This window comes from Hyla sarda, chromosome 4, assembly GCF_029499605.1.
Source record: "Hyla sarda isolate aHylSar1 chromosome 4, aHylSar1.hap1, whole genome shotgun sequence".
NCBI classification, from domain to species: Eukaryota; Metazoa; Chordata; class Amphibia; order Anura; family Hylidae; genus Hyla; species Hyla sarda.
In genome coordinates this window covers 47,737,665-47,759,193 of record NC_079192.1, presented here as the reverse complement: position 1 = coordinate 47,759,193, position 21,529 = coordinate 47,737,665, and the positions used below count along the sequence as shown (strand labels likewise).

Genomic DNA, 21,529 nt, shown 5'->3' with positions numbered 1-21,529 from the left:
ATTTATCCTGTATATCATTGACATACAGAAACAAGAAGTCCTTCTATCCATCTATCTATATAGCAACAGGAGAATACAGCAGCATCTATATATATATCTATATATATCTATATCTATATATATATATATATATATATATATATAAACAGGATGCATCCCCCAATCTCAGGCACAGACGGTCCCTTTGTTCTGGCTAGAAAAAATAGTTCCGCTTTCTAATGGCTCATGTTCACTGTAAATGTCAGACCAGACTATATCAAGCGGAACTACTTTTCGTAGACAGAGTGAATGGCGCAGAGTTCCTTGGGATTTGGATTGGGCACTTCATACTGCACCTCTCTACATATAAACACTCACACGGGGCTCGTGGTGAACATGAGACCCTAGAGGACTAGGACCCTCAGCGGGTGATCCATAAGCAGGTCTATGGCCGCTAACTGGTCTTTATTCTAATACCCGGGCCTGGATAATTGATGTACAATCCTCCTGTAGATCAGTGAGGATGATATTTAATATAGAGATAATCCCTTTACATCTCCCCCATTGTTCTGTTTTTCTGTGACGTTTTATTTGCCACTTATCTACCAGGGTAGGCGGCATAGAAGCTGCTTTCAGGACCAATAAGTAAGAGGGGGGGGGGGGGGGTGGGTGCAGAGAGTGAGGACTATGGACAGTGACAAACTTATCTATCTATCTCATTTCTATCTATCTCATTTCTGTCTATCTCATTTCTGTCTATCTCATATCTATCTATCTCATATCTATCTATCTCATTTCTATCTATCTCATATCTATCTATCTCATATCTATCTATCTCATTTCTATCTATCTCATATCTATCTATCTCATATCTATCTATCTATCTCATATCTATCTATCTCATATCTATCTATCTATCTCATTTCTATCTATCTCATATCTAGCTATCTCATATCTATCTATCTATCTCATATCTATCTATCTCATTTCTATCTATCTCATATCTATCTCATATCTATCTATCTATCTCATATCTATCTATCTCCTATCTATCTATCTATCTATCTCATATCTATCTATCTATCTTTCTATCTATCTCATATCTATCTATCTCGTATCTATCTATCTCGTATCTATCTATCTATCTATCTCGTATCTATCTATCTATCTCATATCTATCTATCTATCTCATATCTATCTCATATCTATCTATCTATTTATCCATCTATCTATCTATCTATATATCTCTTTCTATCTCCTATCTATCTCATATCTATCTATCTATCTCATATCTATCTATCTCATATCTATCTATCTATCTCATATCTATCTATCTATCTATCTATCTATCTATCTATCTCATATCTATCTATCTATCTCATATCTATCTATCTATCTATCTATCTCCTATCTATCTATCTCATATCTATCTCATATCTATCTCCTATCTATCTATCTATCTCATATCTATCTCATATCTATCTATCTATGTCATATCTATCTATCTATCTCATATCTATCTCATATCTATCTCATATCTATCTATCTATGTCATATCTATCTATCTCCTATCTATCTATCTATCTATCTATCTATCTCATATCTATCTATCTATCTATCTATCTCATATCTATCTATCTATCTATCTCATATCTATCTATCTATCTCATATCTATCTATCTATATCATATCTATCTATCTATCTCCTATCTATCTATCTATCTATCTATCTCATATCTATCTATCTATCTATATATCTCATATCTATCTATCTCATATCTATCTCATATCTATCTATCTCCTATCTATCTATCTATCTATCTCCTATCTATCTATCTCATATCTATCTCATATCTATCTATCTCCTATCTATCTATCTCATATCTATCTATCTCATATCTATCTATCTCATATCTATCTATCTCATATCTATCTATCTCATATCTATCTATCTATCTATCTATCTATCTATCTATCTATCTATCTCCTATCTATCTATCTATCTCATATCTATCTATCTATATATCTCTTATATATTTTCCTCCGATCTGTCTGTGTACACATCATATGACTCGGTAGATGGTCATTTCTTGTATAATATTACACTTCCGCTCGCTCTTTCATCCATCATCAGAAGATAAATCTGCTCCAGTAAAATCTCCATTTCTTTCATTAAAATGACATAAATCCGGGTTGTAGAATGTCGGCCTCTCCCCTCGGGCGCACACGACTCTGCGCTTCGTACCTGCCAACATCTCCGATTACAATCCACTATGAAATGGGTCAGGCCTCCAGTGTCCCGCACCACTGCTACAGCCCCCCCTACTGCATTTAAAGGGACATGCCACCCGTGACAACTATGAAACTAGAATATTAAAGGCATCCCCTAAATCCTTTTTTCATTATTTCCTAACTTTCTATTAAATGACGTAATTTCAGGCTATGCTATGACATTATGAGCGGTGTGGTGAAGGGGCGGCATTACTAAGCTACCACAGATTGGTAGGGGTCTCATCAGCCTGACCTGTGTCTCCATGGTAACAGACAACAAACAAACCCTCAGTAGTCTGATCCTGCAGACTAGGGATGGTCCGATACCGGAAGTGCCGATACCGGATATGTGCACCATAAAGTGCAGACCATAAAAAACAAAACAAAAGCCTGCCGTCCTGACGAGAACAACGGACGAATGGGACCATGGATCGGCAGGAGGTTAGTTATCATCAGTGTCACCCACACTACCATCCTGTACCAACAGGTTAGTGCGGGTGACACAGATGACAGGTTCCCTTTAATGAGGACATCTACCTTTATAAGAGGTTCCCTACCTACCTAACTACTGGAGGCTTCTACCTAGAGGGGCGGGTTCCCTACCTACCTACTGGGGGATTCAACCTAATAGCTGGATTTCCTATTTGCCTATAATCTGTGGGCTTCTACCTCAAAGGGGAGGATTCTCTATCTACCTTCACAAAGCCTAGAGCCATGTGCGCTGTCACATGACATAAAAAAAAAAAAAAAAAATTAATGGTAATTGGTATTGGTGAGTACTTGAAAAAAAGTATTGGTACTTGTTTATTGTACTCAGTCTTAAAAAAATGTTTTCAGGACATCCCTACTTTAGACATATTCACATCTGTCCCTTCTATTTTCCCACCAGATCTATGTTTACCGTAAACTTAGGAATATTAAGCGTGACTGTAGGATCAGACTACTCATTGTTTAGTTGTAGTCTGTTACTATGGAGATACACAGATCTGCATAGATGCTGCATACATTTTTATTAAAACCTATTGCAAAATTGTGTCCTGTTTCATGTTTAAATGCACTGGGACATAATAATAAATAAATAAAAAATAGGTGGACATATCCTTTAAGGGTAGGGTCACACATATCGCATATGCAGCGTATTTGACGCTGCGAGAAATCAGACAGCTGGAAATATGCTGCACATTCTGCCATGAGCAGACACACAGAGCTTCACCGCCGCAGTCCTGTGTGTGCAGTGAGGATTGGAGGCGGGGCCGCTCGTCAGTCATATGGGCATGCTCGGCCCACCTCCAAACCTCACTGCACACACAGGACTGCGGCAGGGAAGCCCTGTGTGTCTGCTCATGGCAAAATAGAGTGTGCGCTATATGTGACCCTACACTAAAGGGAAAATACAAAGTTTTAAGCCCACACAATCTGCAACTCCAGCACAGGGAGGCACAGGCCACACTGGGCGGTACAGTCATCAGCGCAGCCGTAGCACGCCGTCATTCAGCTGTATCAGCAACTGTACTGTCCAGTGTTGTCTGGGCACAACGTTTAAAGAGAACCTATCATGATCTTGTTAAATGTTATAATCCTCCCAGTTCACTGCCCAATCATGATAAACCACCCCCTGCCTTTATTTTTATAATTTTTTCGTTTTCTACCTTGATATTGCTCTGTATTTTCTGCTCGGATTCACAGACTGGGAAGGGGCGTTCCCCAGCAGGCGTGATATCATCTGAAGCCATACAGGGGAGAACTTCCTCCCTCACTCTGCTACACACAGCCCAGAGCAGTTCAGTGTGAGATGAGCTATGATTGGCTAAGGTTGCACACACACCCCTCAGCACTCCAGACTGCATTTCCTGATTTTGGACTTCTCCCAGGCCAGCAGGAGTCCAACATCTGTGCAAGAGATGGGGGGGAAATGTGCTCTGGACAAGTAGGGAGACACCTAGTGGCAGCTTTTTTAACACAAAGTACATTAGAAAGATTTTTTTATTTACCAAGGAGTGCAATAGCAAAAATTCGTATGCATTGGCTCTCCATTGAAAACCATATGCCAAACGATGCATCCGGTTGTGTCCGTTTTGCATCTTGTACGGTTTTGTCAATTTTTTTTCCCCATACCCAAAACCGTAGCCTACCATGGTTTTTGGTCCTGGTGAAAAACCGTAATAATTTTTTTTTTTTAACATGGGAGTCAACGGGAACCGTACAGAACCGTATGTGCGTGCGGTTCCATCTGGTTTGCACCATACGGTTTTTAACACTGGAAGTTTCTTTTTTGGAATTTCAATCAAACAAGTGAAACTTTATTCAAAATGGAGTGAAAAGTCAAAAACGTATACATTTTTTATTTTTCTTAAAAATGGATGCAACCGGACATCATTTTTAAAACCATATACGGGTTGAAATTTGTACACACGTTTTGACACAAGTTAGTCCGTTTTTCATCAAAAACCTGATACGGGAACTGTATTGCAAAAACGTGGTGTGAATCCAGCCTAACCTCAGTAATCTTTTTGTCTATACTTGCCATAAATACTATACTTGCACAAAGCCATTCACGGTAAACTGGTTAAAGGGGTACTCCGGTGAAAAACCTGTTTTTTTTTTTGTTTTGTTTTTTTAAATCAACTGATGCCAGAAAGTTAAACAGATTTGTAAATTACTTCTATTAAAAAATCTTAATCCTTCCTGTACTTATTAGCTGCTGAATACTACAGTGGAAATTCTTTTCCGTTTGAAACACAGAGCTCTCTGCTGACATCATGAGCACAGTGCTCTCTGCTGACATCTCTGTCCATTTTAGGAACTGTCCAGGGTAAAAGGAAATCCCCATAGCAAACATATGCTGTTCCTCCACAGTTCATAAAATGGACAGAGATGTCAGCAGAGAGCACTGTGCTCGTGATGTCAACAGACAGCTCTGTGTTTCAAAAAGAAAAGAATTTCCGCTTTAGTGTTCAGCAGCTAATAAGTACTGGAAGGATTAAGATTTTTTAATAAAAGTAATTTACAAATATGTTTAACTTTCTGGCACCAGTTGATTTAAAAAAAAAAAAATAATTTTCACCTGAGTACCCCTTTAAATTTGATTTGGTCGTTGTCCTGCTCACACAGCTGATGTATTTGTTGCAATGTGTCCATTTCTATACAGCTTCCAAGCTGATGTCATGAACTGCTGCCACTACTAAACCCAATGTTTCCCAAGCAGTGTGCCTCCAGCTTTTGCAAAACTGCAACTCCCAGCATGCCCGGACAGGCTTGCTGGGAGTTGTAGTTTTGCAACAGCTGGAGTCACACTGCTTAGGAAGCACTGACGAAACCTATGGTGTACACGTTCAGTCGTGTAAGTGACTGACCCTTTCATTGTTTCAGATGAGCACTCTGGCCCCCCTTCATCTCACAGACATGGCCAGCCCGGCGCTTAGTCCCGATGATTCGTCCCTGTCGGCGGCGGTCAGCATCTCGCCCTCGGACTCTGAGAACCTCAGTCCGGATGAACTGGAGCTGCTCAGCAAACTGGAGGAGCAAAACAGGTACGCAAGTCACTTATGGTCATTCTTCTCCTCTTCTGAAGGGCGGCCAACGTTGGTTACCGCTCCCGGCACTCACTGGGCTGCCTCACAGCCGGTGTCGCCCATAGCAACCAAAATTGGTGCTACTGGCTAGGGATCGAGCGATTATCGGATTGGCCGATAATCGCGATTTTGGACATTATCGGTATTGGCAATTACCTTGCCGATATGCCGATAATGCCCCACCGCACCACCCACCGCACCGCAACCGCCCCCCCCCCACCGACCCATCGGCGCCGCTGCCCCCCCCCCCCCCCCCCATTGCCTTCCCCCATCCCCAGTGTTATAATTACCTGTTCCCGGGGGTCATTCTGGCTTCTGCGCTGTTACTGTGTGCTGCATAATTACGAGTGACGTCGCCAACGCGACATCACCGTCAGTACGCACAGTGACAGCGCAGGACGCCGACGGAGCCAGAATGATCGCGGACCCCCGGGAACAGGTAATTATAACAACGGGGATGGGGGGGAGGCGATTGGGCAGTGGCGGTTTGTGGGTAGAGGATGGGGGGGAGGCGATGGGGCAGCGGTGGCATATGGGAAGAGGATGGGGGGGTGATGGGGTGGCGGTGGTATGTGGGCAGAGGGGGGGGTTAGACTCAGGGCAAGCAAGGGGAGAGAAGCGGGCAGCGGCGGCGGTCTCTGGCCCCGCTAAAGCCGCTATAGTTCATTGACTTAAAGCGCCCGCTTTAAATCATTGATCTGCAACGGCTTCTGCCCCGCCGGGGGGTTGAAATAGCCGATAATTTATACCGGAATATCGGTATAAGTTATCGGCTATCGGCCCGAAAGGTGACAGATTATCGGTATCGGCCCTAAAAAAACGATATCGGTCGATCCCTACAACTGGCGCCAACGAAGTGTTTCTTCCTGGTGTCCTGACGTGCTGGAAAGGTTCATCGCTGGAAGAAAGTTCTGCCCAGAAGGATTTACAGCTGAGAGACTAAGAGGAATCTTAAGAAATCAATCATTAAGCCGGTGTTCTCTCTTTTATGCTTAGTCTAATGTGTTTATTACTTGACGCTGCCATTTTATTGCACAGGAATTAGGAATCTCTTCTCTCGGAATGTAAAGTTCAAGAGCTCTTCACCCGAAAATCTCCGCTCCTTCAGTCGTCCACTTATGCTAAGTTATTTAAGGGGGTGACTCAAGAAGACATCTTCTTCTCCAAAGATAGTCACAGGTCTGGCTCCTGTTAGTACTCGAGCATCGGCCGGAGAGAATACAGTTCAGGAAAAATGGGACAACATTGTGACTATGGACTGGCCAGACCGGTCACACCAGCAGCTTTTAGGGGGCTCCAAAATAGAGAAACCCCCTTTACCATATCTTAATGTCCATGTAGGGTATATGGAAATCTTTCAAAAGTTGTATTCGCTTGTCTCTTAGTTAAAGGGGTACTCTGCCCCTAGACATCTTATCCCCTATCCAAAGGATAGGGGATAAGATGTCAGATCGCTGTGGTCCCACTGCTGGGGAGCCCTGGGATCGCGGTTGCGGCACCCCGCTATCATTACTGCACAGAGCGAGTTCGCTCTGTACGCAATGACGGGTGATACAGGGGCCGGAGCATCGTTACGTCACGGCTCCGCCCCTCGTGACGTCACGGCCTGCCCCCCTCAATACAAGTCTATGGGAGGGGGCGTGGCGGTCGTCACGCCCCCTGCCATAGACTTGCATTAAGGGGACAGGCCGTGATGTCATGAGGGGCGGAGCCATGACATCACGCTGCTCCGTCCCCTGTATCGCCCGTCATTACGCACAGAGCGAACTCGCTCTGTGCAGTAATGATAGCGGGGTGCCGCAGCGGGGATCCCGGGGGTCCCCTGCAGCGGGACCGCGGCGATCTGACATCTTATTCCCTATCCTTTGGATAGGGAATAAGATGTATAGGGGCGGTGTATCCCTTTAACTCTTTAAGGACAATGGGTGTAAATAATTATTAAACCTATTTGGTATCGCCGCGTGCGTAAATGTCTGATCTATCAAAATATAATGTTTAAGGGGTACTCCGCTGCTCAGGATTTGGAACAAACTGTTCCGAACGTTGGAGCCGGCATGACGTCATAGCCCCGCCCCCTCATGACGTCAAGCCCCCTCCCATAGACTTGCATTGAGGGGACGGGGCGTGACGTCACAAGCTCCCGACTCGAGCGTTCCGAACAGTTTGCTCCAAACGCTGAGCAGTGGAGTACCCCTTTAATAACCCCGTATGGTGAACAGCGTAAACGTAAAAAAATAACATTTAAAAATTTTAAAAAAGTCAAAAATTGCTGCTTTTTGGTCACATCAAATTCACAAAATTTTTTAGAAAATGCAATCAAATAGTCACATATACATAAAGAAAACTACAGATCATGGTGCAAAAAATGAGTCCTCACACAGCCCCGTATACGGAAAAATGTAACAGTTATAGGTGGTAAAGATAGAGTGATTTTAAACATACTGATTTTGTACAATAATAGGAAAGTATGTAACCATGGGTATCGTTTTAATCGGAGTGACCCACAGAATAAAGAAAACATGTTACAACACACAGGAGAAGCAGGCAATCCGGTACCGCTGCAACTCATGCAGCCAGGAGAACACAGGTGTCAGTGGAAGTTAGTCTGTGCTTGTGTGAACGCTAGTGTTGCTGGGTGGTGCTACACGCAATCTGTACAGTCCACAATATTCATCCACATGAAGATTAGAAAGAACGGAGCACTCACCGCCAACTGTACAACACAGATGCTTCTTTATTTATTCACATAAACTCATAAACTGGACACAGCGAGGTGGCAGACAGGTGGAACAAACAGCGCAGGGGGGATATCTCACATCGGGAATCCGCTGTGATGTAAGATATTACCCCTCCCCCGCTGTTTGTTCAACCTGTCTGCCACCCCGCTGTGTCCAGTTTATGTGAGTAAATAAAGAAGCATCTGTGTTGTACAGTTGGCGGTGAGTGCTCCGTTCTTTCTAATCTTCATGTGGATGATGAAAGAAAACATGTAATTTTTAACATAAAATGTCCAGTGTGAAAACAAAACCCTCCAAAATAAGCACATTTGCGCTTTTGATTTAAATTTCCTCACACAAATAATGATTATTTTAGGTTTGCCGTACATTTTATGGTAAAATGAGAAGTGTCATTACAAATTACAATTGATTACGCAAAAAACAAGCCCTTATATGGGTCTGGGGATGGAAATATAAAAGAGTTATGGATTTTAGGAGAGGTGGAATTGGCCTGGTTCTTAAGGCCAAAATGAGCATGTTCCTTAAGGGGTTAAAGGAGATATCCAACCTAATGTGTTAAAAATAAAAACGTAAATAAGTTATACATCTATGCTCTCCGTGACTCTACAAGGCATCCCAGCTGATTTGTTTCGAAATCGAACCCCCATAAACAGCCTTTGAAAATCCAGCTGCAAAAGTCTACACAAACCATAAGCCCCTGCCATTGTTTCCTGTGTGAGCTGCCCTCAGAGAGCTAAACAGGTCACATGGTTAGAGAAGCAGTGAATATAGATGAGGGGGATATAACTGATTGGGAGCCATTGGATATGAATCTGCGAATAGTCAAATATTGTTTAGGTCAAGATATTTGAAAGCCTGTACGTTCCATATATCATCTATAGGTCGCTGACTAAGAATAACTCCTCACCCCTCCATGCTGTCTGTAAGCAGTAAGATAGATAAAGGTTCTGCGGGATGGTACATGGCTGTAGGATTTACCCTCATAGTATGAGGCTGGCACACAGTGGGTGATCTTGCCCGTAGCTGGTATGAGTGTCACATTTCATCATTTCTGTACAGAGCTCATTAAAATGTGCCCAGAGCCGGTGCTGAAATCCTCCATTACTGCGCGTCTGGGAAAGTCAGCTGCAATTGTGCCAGCAGGACAATGCCGTATAGATAGAGAAGCCAGGCGGCTTTCATCCTCTACACAATGTCCTCTTTCAGACACATGGGGCTGGGTGAATAGCGCAGACTGGCTTCTTTTCCGATTTCATTCATAGCGTTTAAAGATAGCATTCATTACCATATACGAGGCTGAATATCATTCCACGAGCTGTATGGATGGAGGTATCACGAAACGTATCACTAAACAGGCAGGCAATACTCGGCCACCACCTCCATCAGTGCAGATCTTTCTTTTTTTTAAATCAACCGGTGCCAGAAAGTTAAACAGATTAGTAAATTACTTCTATTTAAAAACCTTAATCCTTCCAGTACTTATTAGCAGCTGTGTGCTACAGAGGAAATTCTTTTCTTTTTGAATTTCTTTTTTGTCTTGTCCACAGTCTCTGCTGACACCTCTGTCCTTGTCAGGAACTGTCCAGAGCAGCATAGGTTTGCTATGGGGATTTTCTCCTGCTCTGGACAGTTCCTGATAGGGGCATCAGGTGTCAGCAGAGAGCACTTTGGACAAGACAAAAAAGAAATTCAAAAAGAAAAGAATTTCCTTTGTAGCATACAGCTGCTAATAAGTACTAATTTACAAGTTTGTTTAACTTTCTGGCATCAGTTGATTAAAAAAAAAAAGAATTTCCACCAGAGTACCCCTTTATATTCAAAGGATAGGGGATAAGATGTATGATTGCAGGGGTCAAACCGCTGTGGACCCCCACGATCTTGGTGCAGCTCCCAGTATTCTGTGCCGGGCGCTTGCTCCGAGACGGGGATGTGACGTCACGCCCCTAGTGACCTCACGCCACGCCCCCCATTCATGTCTATGGGAGGAGGCGTGACGGCTGTCACGCCCCCTCCCATAGACATGAATGGAGGGGGCATGGTGTGATGCCCATAGGGGGCTTGGCCATGACATCACGTCTCTGTCTCGGAGGAAGCACCTGGCACAGAATGCAGGGGGCTGCTCTGAGATTGTGGGGGTCCACAGCGGCGGGATCCGTGGGATCATACAATTTATATGAGATGTATAAACCTGGAATACCCCTTTAAAGCCCTTTGCTCAGGATTCCCTCAAGGGGTGAAGGGAAGTACTGCAACATAGGGACTTCGGTGCTAGAAATATTATTTTGAAAAGTTACAAAAGTGGCAGCTTTATATTTTGACTTATTACATATAATTCCCATGGATCACCGTGGAGTCAGTCTTTTGAGAGCTACAGATTTTAGGATTTGACATTAAACTGCGTATGAATATAAAATAGCGATAGGGTTGCATATTAAAGAGATACTCCAGCCCTAAAAGGGAAACTGTCATGAGTTTTACCCACACTGACCTGTTGGTACAGGTGTGTAGTGTGTGTGACACTGATCGTAGCCATACTTATCTCTCCCCGGTCCGTGCCCTCGTTCGCCGGTTATCTTCCTCATTCGTGCGGCCGGCTTGGTGCACAGGCGGAGCTTCAGAAGCATGCTGACTTCGATGCGGCTGCTTCCCTGAGCCTGCGAGATCCAGCGATCAAGCAGCAGCAGTGTCAGGGTGTTCCTCAAGCTCTGCCCGCGCACCAAGCCTGCCGCCCGAACGAGGAAGATGACTGGCCAATAGGACATCACATGGGGGATAGTTAAGTGTCAGTATAACACGCACTACACACCTGTAATAACAGGTTAGTGCTGGTAAAGATGATTACAGTTTTCCTTTAAAAATGTATCCCCTATCCACACGATAGGGGATTAGTGTCTGATCACGGGGGGTCCACCCTGTGATCTTCAAAATGGGCTCCAACTTTCCCTGCTACGTGAAGCAGTGGGTCGACAGGCGTGTGGTAATACCTACCGATCGGGGCGCACACCTGATCTTTATGCGGTGCATGAGGGAATGAGGTATATTGGCATTATCCATTAGCCAGCCTCATCTTTTGACACCTGTCCATATCATTAGGACGAGTTATCCGTATGTTCCCTGAGAAACCCCGAAAGTATGGGGGGGAAAAGCGTCGGAACAAAAGGGCACAAAACTGTAATGTTTTTTTTTTATTACCTTTTCACATTATTTTGCCCAAGAGGTGTTATGATTTATGGTGGATGCATGAATTTGGTGGTGAGTGGAATGCCCCCCATTTATGCTTTTTGATAACATTACGATAGAGTGGGAGAGTGATTTTTTTGAAGTTATTATATGTCACTCTGACCCTATTGGGGACACTGTGAGCTTTAAGTAATTGCTCTGGTCTTTTTATCCTGGGAGACCGATCAAGTACTGTCAGCTGACCATTGACTGTATCTGAATTTAAACTGTCCATTAGTCAGGACTGACTCTGGTCATATGCAGATTTTTTTTCAGGTATTGTGGTAGTCATTTTTCTTTGTGTCACAAGTGTGTAGTCACAATTTATGTTAAAGGGAACCTTTCATCAAAAAAACTTTTGATATATTATAGATTAATGTATGCAGAATAACTTTACAATTGCATGTTATTAAAAAATATGCTTCTTTCGATTTAATTTTCCACTTTGAAAAAATGACCACTAGGGGTCTCCCTACCAGTCCTTTTTTTTTTTTATAGATTTCAGACTCATGCAGGAGTCCTAAATCTCAGACAGCAGCCGGAACACAGACATACTCACCACTGCTCACTGCCAGGGAGCAGTGCTGAGTTTGTCTGTGTCCCGGCTGCAGTCTGAGATCACGGACTCCAGCATGAGTCTGAAATCTATAAAAAAAAAAAGGACTGGTAGGGAGACCCCTAGTGGTCATTTTTTCAAAGTGGAAAATTAAATAGAAAGAAGCATATTTTTTAATAACATGCAATTGGAAAGTTATTCTGCATACATTAATCTATAATATATCAAAAGTTTTTTTGATGAAAGGTACCCTTTAATTATCTCTAATTTTTTTTTTTTTGAAAGCATATCAATAAAGCTATAAGTTTTAATAATATTCAAAACAAGGGTCTAGAAGTGCTGTGATACAAGATGGGCTTCAGTAGCGCAGATTTCAGAAATGTGCTTTGGAATATGCAAAAATCAAAGTCGCAGCATGTATAGAAAAGTCGCAAGTATTTGTGACTTTTTTACACAAAAAAAAAAAATCTACTACAGAGCTTGATAAATCTGCTTCTATATAGTGGTATATTGTACTTTTTTGTCCTTTCTGTGTCTTAGGCTCCTGGAAGCAGACTCCAAATCCCTACGCAGTGTTTCTGGATCCTGCAGGACCAGTGTCACCTCCCCGGGGCCACCACCTCTGGACCAGGACAGCTGGGAGCTATGGGGACGCATTGTCACTCACTGGGAGGAGTGGACTAGGAGGAAGGAGAAGCTTTTGAAGGTCAGTGAGAGGTGCAGATGATCTACAAGAGCTTCTGATCAACCACAGGTCTCTGGAGGGAAGAGGTTACTTAATGTTCTGCTCTCGGGGTATATTACATTACAGGACAATGTCTTACACCACGGGGAATCATTAACACCGACTGTGAGGACGGATCACTGCACAGCTGTAATACTCTCCGCCTATTCCTGGTCACAGGCCGTACTCGGGGCCTGTAAAAGGTGCATTGCCATGCCTTTATGCCAGCCGTAGTTGTTTATCTATAGTTGGGGAATAGTGTTATTTCTTTTTTAAAAGAACAGATGTTTTTTTTTATTATTCATTGTGCAGCTAGTCAGGCTATATATTATATTACTGCATGTAGAAGCAAAATGGAAGATGCACTCACCAATGTCTTGCTGGGAGGAATCAATTCTTTATTGCAGCGTGTAGTTCATAAAATCATCGGGTACAAAAGTGCATAAAAGGTGGGTATAAAAAGGTGGACACAGGCAGGGGGCGGCAACTAGTTTCGCGCACGTGGGCGCTTCCTCTGGCTCGCAGAGCCAGAGGAAGCGCTCACGTGCGCGAAACTAGTTGCCTGCCCCTGCCTGTGTCCACCTTCAGCTACAACTAATTTTGCTCCTTCAGCGACAACTAGTTTTGTGCTCGCTGAGCCAGAGGAAGCGCCCACGTGCTCGAAACTAGTTGCCTGCCCCTGCCTGTGTCCACCTTCAGCTACAACTAGTTTTGCGCCTTCAGCGCCAACTAGTTTCGCGCTCGCAGAGCCAGAGGAAGCGCCCACGTGCGCGAAACTAGTTGCCTGCCCCTGCCTGTGTCCACCTTCAGCTACAACTAATTTTGCGCCTTCAGTGGCAACTAGTTTTGCGCTCGCAGAGCCAGAGGAAGCGCCCACGTGCTCGAAACTAGTTGCCTGCCCCTGCCTGTGTCCACCTTCAGCTACAACTAGTTTTGCGCCTTCAGCGCCAACTAGTTTCGCGCTCGCAGAGCCAGAGGAAGCGCCCACGTGCGCGAAACTAGTTGCCTCCCCCTGCCTGTGTCCACCTTCAGCTCCCTGTGCACTTGTGTACCCGATGATTTTATGAACTACACGCTGCAATAAAGAATTGATTCATCCCAGCAAGACATTGGTGAGTGCGTCTTCCATTTTGCTTCTACATACAGTATATATCTGCTATTTCTTATTGGATCGCTGCACCACCATTTGGAGGATCATAGCATGCAATACTATCGGTACACTGTTAGACTGCCTAATTGACAACAACGATTGCGGTCTCTCAGACTAGAGGTGCCGGACATTCTCACTTTCTTTTTGGATATATATTATATTATATATAAAAATAATTCAGCTAGTATTACCTCATATAGTTGTTTTTTCTATCTTACAATTCCTGGATTAATTTCCGTCACTTGGGTCATGTGATCTCGTTGTGACTCAGTGGAAATTACATGTGTTTCTCTTCTCTACTACTAGAAGCTCCTGTGTGGTGAAACTGCATGGACTGTTCCACACAAGCTATACACAGGGAGGAGACAGAAACTCCCATCATGTTACAGATGCTGATTAAACAGCTCCTGTCACATAGTTATAATAGCTTTGATGACAATTTAGCCACTCTGACTGTGTATACCTATAGTCTCTTAGCTTATTCAGGAGAATATAGAGATAAGAATTATTACAGTGTCCTCCCAGCAGTCAGATAGGTTACTGGCTCTAGCTGCTCTTATAACGCTGTGTTGATGCATCATGGGATTGACAGTGGATTTGAAAGGGAGAGAATTCAGTTTGAAATCTGACAGGAAAGATGGTGTCTGATCAGTAGTCACATGAGCAAGGTCCAGTAATGAAATGTGTGGATGCAGCAGAGCTGGGATAAAACAGATGACACCGTAGCAATAGTGGTGGTGAGTGTGCATGATATGAATGCTTCTTACAAGAAACCTCTTATTGTTCCCTTCTTATTTATGTGTCTTACAGGAACTTATACGCAAAGGGATCCCACATCACTTTCGAGCCATAGTATGGCAGATGCTGTGCAACGCAACAGATATGCCAGTGAAAAAGCAATATGCTGATCTTCTGAGGATGTCCTCTCCATGTGAGAAGCTGATTCGGAGGGACATTGCTCGAACCTACCCTGAGCATGACTTCTTCCGGGGTCAGGACAGCATGGGGCAGGAGGGGCTGTTTAATGTCATGAAGGTAAGAAGAAAACATGGGAGAATCACATAGTCGTTTAGGGTGGGACTTTAGATAACGGCTTCTATCTATACTTAATGGGGGTCATTTACTATTGTGTCGGTTATTTTTTCTTTCGGTTTGGGATGTTTCCCGACACCCCTTTCCCTTCTAATTCACTAATTTAGCGCACCGTTTTGTCACACGGCATATTTTCGGGTGCATAACGTATTTTCGGGCGCATGACGTCAATTACTATACTAACCCGAGCGGGAAAAATCCAGTCAGAAGCTCCGGAGCAGTTGAAGAGCTTAGAGGGCAGTATTTTATCTCCTAAAAATGACAAGAAGAGCTGAAATATCTGATGCTTTTCGCATCTTTTAAATAAAATAAATAAAAAATATTTAATAATTTATAATAAAATTAAATATCATTTAGAGAATCCCTTAAGAGACCTCTTTTAAAAATAACCTGATCAGAAATTATAAATCACATTTTTGGGATAGACATTAATAAGACAAGACCTTTGTAACATCAAATTAGCATCATTTTAGTTTATATTATGCAAAAGAAAAAATTCACATTTTTAATAAAAAAAAAAAAAAAGACCTGGTTTCAGGTTGTGGGTTTTATAAGGGGAAAAACCCGACTAGTTTTAGTAAGTTTTTTTTTATAAATTGGTAGGGTTTGTACAAAATGTCGGGGACACGCCCCTTTTTCGGGTTATTGAGGGAAAATGTCGTGCTGGTCGGGAATGTATGTCATGTACAGTCGCATTGTGTCTGCACCATGGCGCAAGCTCTGTGCTCTATGGCGCAGACATCTTGCGCCATAAAAGTCGCAAAGAAAACGACAAGAGACTGTCGGGAAAAGATTAGCAAATGACCCCCAATATCCCTGATATGGGGTCTTCCCCGGATACTCTCAGAGCCAAACTGAGAAAATCTGGACTTTACAACATCTTGACAGCCGGATCTAAGCAGATTACCATATTGTAACCTGGTCTTGTTAATATGTAATGACCTTTGTTTATTATTCCACATACTTTTCTTTACTGTCGAATATCTGTTTTAAAGAAAAATTCTTTAATAAAACAAAACAGTTGAACAAAAAAAAAGTGTGGGACTTTCTCAGAATGTTTATCCCGGCTGTTTTAGATGTCATGGTCCATAGCCCCATTATACCCCCCCCCCCCCCCCCACACAACAATGTTTGATGGGTCCTGGGCATCTTGGTACACCTAGCATGAAGTAGGTCAAGTGCCACAGTAGGGTTCAAAAATAAAGAAAAGGTTTTAAAAATCTCCAAAATTAAAAGTTAAAAAAAATATTTTCATTTATAAAAAAAAAATAATAATAATATGCAATAAAAAATTGAAATTGAAACTGGTATTGCTGCTTATGTAAACGTCCAAACAATAACAACATAATGGGGGAGATTTATCAAAACCCGTCCAGAGGAAAAGTTGCTGAGTTGCCCATAGCAACCAATCAGATCGCTTCTTTCATTTTTGAAAAGGCCTCTGAAAAATGAAAGAAGCGATCTGATTGGTTGCTATGGGTAACTGGGCAACTTTTCCTCTGGACAGGTTTTGATACATCTCCCCCATTGTTATTCATCTTGCACAGCGAGCTCTGTAAAAACGAAACCCCCAAAAATGTGCATTGTATGGTAAAATAAATGGGGCCATTAAAAAATACACCTAGTCCTGCAAAACAAAAGCTTCAATTCAGCTGCATAAATGGAAAAATTGAAAATATAATGTCACAAATTGCTGTCTTGGGAATGTGTCTAAGTGAATCTCCATATTTTAATAATAATCTAAAATATAGAGAAGTGGTATTATACAGAGTGTTGTCTCCCCCCACCCCAGGCTTACTCACTGATAGACCGAGAAGTGGGCTACTGTCAGGGCAGCGCTTTCATTGTGGGCCTCCTCCTCATGCAGGTGAGTCCTCCTATCTACAGTCTCTGGGTTTTATATACTGCTTACACTAGTGCTAGGCGATATACCGGTTCATACCGAATACCAAATTTTTTTTCCTGCACAATAAGAATTTTCCCCATACTGCAATACCGGATGGGCCCCTCCCCCCTCGAATGAATGGATTATCAGCCGCAGCGCGCTGTCCCCACATCGGGGAACTAATCATATGTGACCCGCGAGTGCTGCATATGTGACCAACCGCTGCGCTGTACTGTACTATCCTTGTGCCCAGGCTGCAAAAATAAACTTTCTCTCACCTTCCTACATTCCCCCGTTGTTCTGGTTACGGCTTCACGCTGGGGATGGGAATGTCACAGAGCTGTCACCCTATCACCGGCCGCAGCGATGTCCCGCCTCGGCCGGTGATAGGCTGAGCCCACTGTCATGTAAGGAGCCAGCCAACTTCTTACATGACAGTGCGCTCAGCCTATCACCGGCCGAGGCGGGACATCGCTGCGGCCGGTGATACGCCGAATGCTCTGTGACGTTCCCGTCCCCATGAAGCAGCAAGAGGACCGTGAGGCCAGCAACCGGGGGAACGTAGGAAGGTGAGTGAAAGTTTTTATTTTTTTTTATTTTTTTTTTTTATTAATTTTTTTTTTTTTTACTTTTGCAGCCCGGGCACAGGATAGTACAGTACAGCGCAGCGGCTTCACACATTTTGATACAGTTAAGGCTGGGTTCACACCACGTTTTTGCAATACAGTTCCTGTATACGTTTTCTATGTGAAAACCGTATGGAACCGTATTGGAAAACGTATGCATTGACTCTCCATTGAAAACCCTATGCCAAAAGATGCATCAGGTTGTGTCCGTTTTGCATCCCGTACAGTTTTGCCAGGTTTTTTTCCTGTACCCAAAACTGTAGTCTACCACGGTTTTAGGTCCGGTTGAAAAATTGTATTAAACCATATACGTTTTTTTTAAACATGGGAGTCAATGGGAACCGTACAGAACTGTATGTGCATACAGTTCCATACGGTTTTCACCATACGGTTTTTGACTTTGCAGTTTTTTTTCTTGGAATTTCAATCAAACAAGTAAAACTTTATTCAAAATGGAGTGAAAAGTTAAAAACATATACGTTTTTTTCTTAAAAAACGGATGCAACCGGATGTCATTTTAATATAAGTATACGATTTTTAACTGTATACGAGTTAAAATTTGTACACACGTTTTGATACAGTTTAGTCAGGTTTTGAGGAATCCGTTTTTCCTCAAAAACCTGATACGGGAACTGTATTGCAAAAACGTGGTGTGAACCCAGCCTTGGGGTGCTTTCACACCACGTTTTGTACTTACGGTTCCCGAATACGGTTGGGAGGAGGGGGCGGGGCTTTATCGCGGTGCCCGCACTCAGCCGTATAGGGGAACCGTATTTAATGCATGTCTATGAGCCGACCGGAGTGAACCGCAGCCTCCGGTCGGCTGCGTTTTCAGCCGTATGCGGTTTCCCGACCGTAGGCAAAAACGCAGTTCCCTCCGGTCGGCTCATAGACATGCATTAAATACGGTTCCCCTATACGGCTGAGTGCGGGCGCCGTGATTAAGCCCCGCCCCCCCTCCTCCCAACCGTATTCGGGAACCGTATTTAACAAAACGTGGTGTGAAAGCTAGGGATCGACCGATTATCGGTATGGCCGATATTATCGGCCGATAATCACCATTTTGGGCATTATCGGTATCGGCAATTACCTTGCCGATAATGCCCCGCACCGCCCCCACCGCAGCGCGACCGCCACCCCCCCCGACCCGCCGCACCGCGTCGCACCCCCCCACCGTGATGCTGGGCGGTATACCGGTATGGATTTTTGCCCATACCTCTATACCGGTCGGGCCCCTCCCCCACCCTCCGAGTCAATAAAAAAATGTAACTTACCCGTAATGGGGGTGGTCCGGGCCATCCATCCGTCCTGTAGTGTCCGGGGGCGTTCCGGGTGAAGAGTGAACCGGTCCGGGCTGTCCTTCTCCGGCGGTCCTCTTCTCCACTCCGGGCAGGCTCCAGCCTAGTACACTGCATAGACGCCGCGACGTCAGGTGCGTCGCTGCGCACGGGCGTCACTGCGCAGCGGCGTCTATGCAGCGTACTAGGCCGGAGCCTGCCCGGAGTGGAGAAGATGACCCCCGGAGAAGAAGGACAGCCTGGACCGGTTCACTCTTCACCCGGAACGCCCCCGGACAATACAGGAAGGATGGATGGCCCGGACCACCCTGACAGGTAGAGGGAGAGAAGCGGGTGGTGGCGGCCGCGGCCTATAGCCCCGCAAAAGCCACTGCAGATCATTGATTTAAAGCGCCCGCTTTAAATCAATGATCTGCAGCGGTGTCGCAGGGGGTTAAATAGCCCATAACTTATACCGGAATATCGGTATAAGTTATCGGCTATCGGCCCTAACCTACACCGATTATTGGTATCGGCCCTAAAAAAACGATATCGGTCGATCCCTAGTGAAAGCACCCTTAGTCCGGTTTTTCTTCAAAAACCTGATACGGGAACTGTATTGCGAAAACTTGGTGTGCATGCAGCCTTATAGAGTTCTGGGCCTTTCTTTATATGTCCATTTCTCCTCACCCTATTAGATGCCAGAGGAAGAAGCCTTCTGTGTGTTTGTCCGGCTGATGCAGGAGTACCGGTTACGAGAGCTGTTTAAGCCCAGTATGGCTGAGCTCGGCTTATGTATATACCAGCTGGAGTATATGTTACAGGTACATCCGCTCTTCAGTATTTTCTAATCGTAATATGGTTTAGTAGATACGTTTACAATGCCACAAGGCAGTGTTTCCCAACCAGGGCTCCTCCAGCTGTTGCAAAACTACAACTCCCAACATGCCCGGACAGCCGAAGGCTGTCCGGGCATGTTGGGAGTTGTAGTTTTGCAACAGCTGGAGGCACCCTGGTTGGAAAAAACTGCCATAAACTTATCTATATGTTATAGGCCCCATGACTGAAGGTCCTTTGCTTCTTTGTACCCTTGTAAGATATTTTTGCTAATGTTTCGAAAAGGAAAAACAAAAATCTTGCAGTGACATAAGTATTCAGACCCTTTACTCAGGACTTAGTTGAAGCCCCTTTGTCAGTGATTCCAGCCTCCAGTCTTCTTGGGGATGAGGCCACAAGGTTTACGCACTTGGATTTAGGGATTTTCTGCCATTCTTCTCTGCAGATCCTCTCAATCTCTGTCAGGTTGGATGGGGACTGTCGGTGGAAGCCATGTTCAGGTCTCTCTGGAGATGTTCGATTGGGTTCAAGTCAGGACTCTGTCTGGGTCACTCAAGGACATTCACAGAGTTGTCCCTAAGCCGCTCCTGTGTAGTCTTGGCTGAGTGCTTAGGGTCATTGACATGTGGGAAGGTGAACCTTCTGCCCGGTCAGGTCTAGAGCGCTCCGGATCAGGTTTTCTTTAGGAATATCTTTTGTATTTTACTTCATTCAGCGGAAATTCAGAAGTGTGAATGGGAGTGCAGAATCCCATAGAAGTCTATGGGGGGAGATTTATCAAAACCTGTCCAGAGGAAAAGTTGCTGAGTCGCCCATAGCAACCAATCAGATCGCTTCTTTCATTTTTCACAGGCCTTGTTAAAAATGAAAGAAGCAATCTGATTGGTTGCTATGGGCAACTCAGTAACTTTTCCTCTGGACAGGTTTTGATAAATATTCCCCTATGGGCTTTAATTTGAGGCGGAATTCCGAAAGCGGAAATTCTGCCATGTGAAGAGACCCTTATAGTGTAAAGTTTTAGTATTATGGGGGAGATTTATCAAAACCCGTGCAGAGGAAAAGTTGCTGAGTCGCCCATAGCAACCAATCAGATCGCTTCTTTCATTTTTCACAGGCCTTGTTAAAAATGAAAGAAGCGATCTGATTGGTTGCTATGGGCAACTCAGTAACTTTTCCTCTGGACAGGTTTTGATAAATATTCACCTATGGGCTTTAATTTGAGGCGGAATTCTGAAAGCGGAAATTCTGCCATGTGAAGAGACCCTTATAGTGTATAGTTTTAGTACTATGGGGGAGATTTATCAAAACCCGTGCAGAGGAAAAGTTGCTGAGTTGCCCATAGCAACCAATCAGATCGCTTCTTTCATTTTCCACAGGTCTCCTTAAAAATGAAAGGAACAAGCTGATTGGTTGCTATGGGCAACTGGACACATTTTCCTCTGCACAGGTTTTGATAAATCTCCAAATAATAAAGGGGAGTTATAAAGCCCATGGGAAGTGCTCTAAAACAAAACTTTTAATGGTTCCATGATAAAAGACACCACCAAAACAATTGTGACCCATTAAAATGAGATTAAATGCAAGCGTCAGTTGTACCAAGAAT

At 43.9% G+C, this 21,529-nt stretch overlaps 1 protein-coding gene across 3 annotated transcripts in view; it reads left to right on the top strand.

Annotated features, from left to right (window-relative positions):
* EVI5L (ecotropic viral integration site 5 like) overlaps positions 1-21,529 on the top strand; it is a 58,003-nt gene that overhangs the window by 11,064 nt on the left and 25,410 nt on the right. For all 3 annotated transcript variants that reach the window (XM_056570775.1, XM_056570773.1, XM_056570772.1), the window contains exons 2-6: positions 5,620-5,780; positions 12,876-13,041; positions 15,020-15,244; positions 17,094-17,168; positions 19,788-19,913. In XM_056570775.1, the coding sequence (XP_056426750.1) occupies positions 5,620-5,780; positions 12,876-13,041; positions 15,020-15,244; positions 17,094-17,168; positions 19,788-19,913 (753 nt within the window). The remainder of the gene's footprint in view (positions 1-5,619; positions 5,781-12,875; positions 13,042-15,019; positions 15,245-17,093; positions 17,169-19,787; positions 19,914-21,529) is intronic.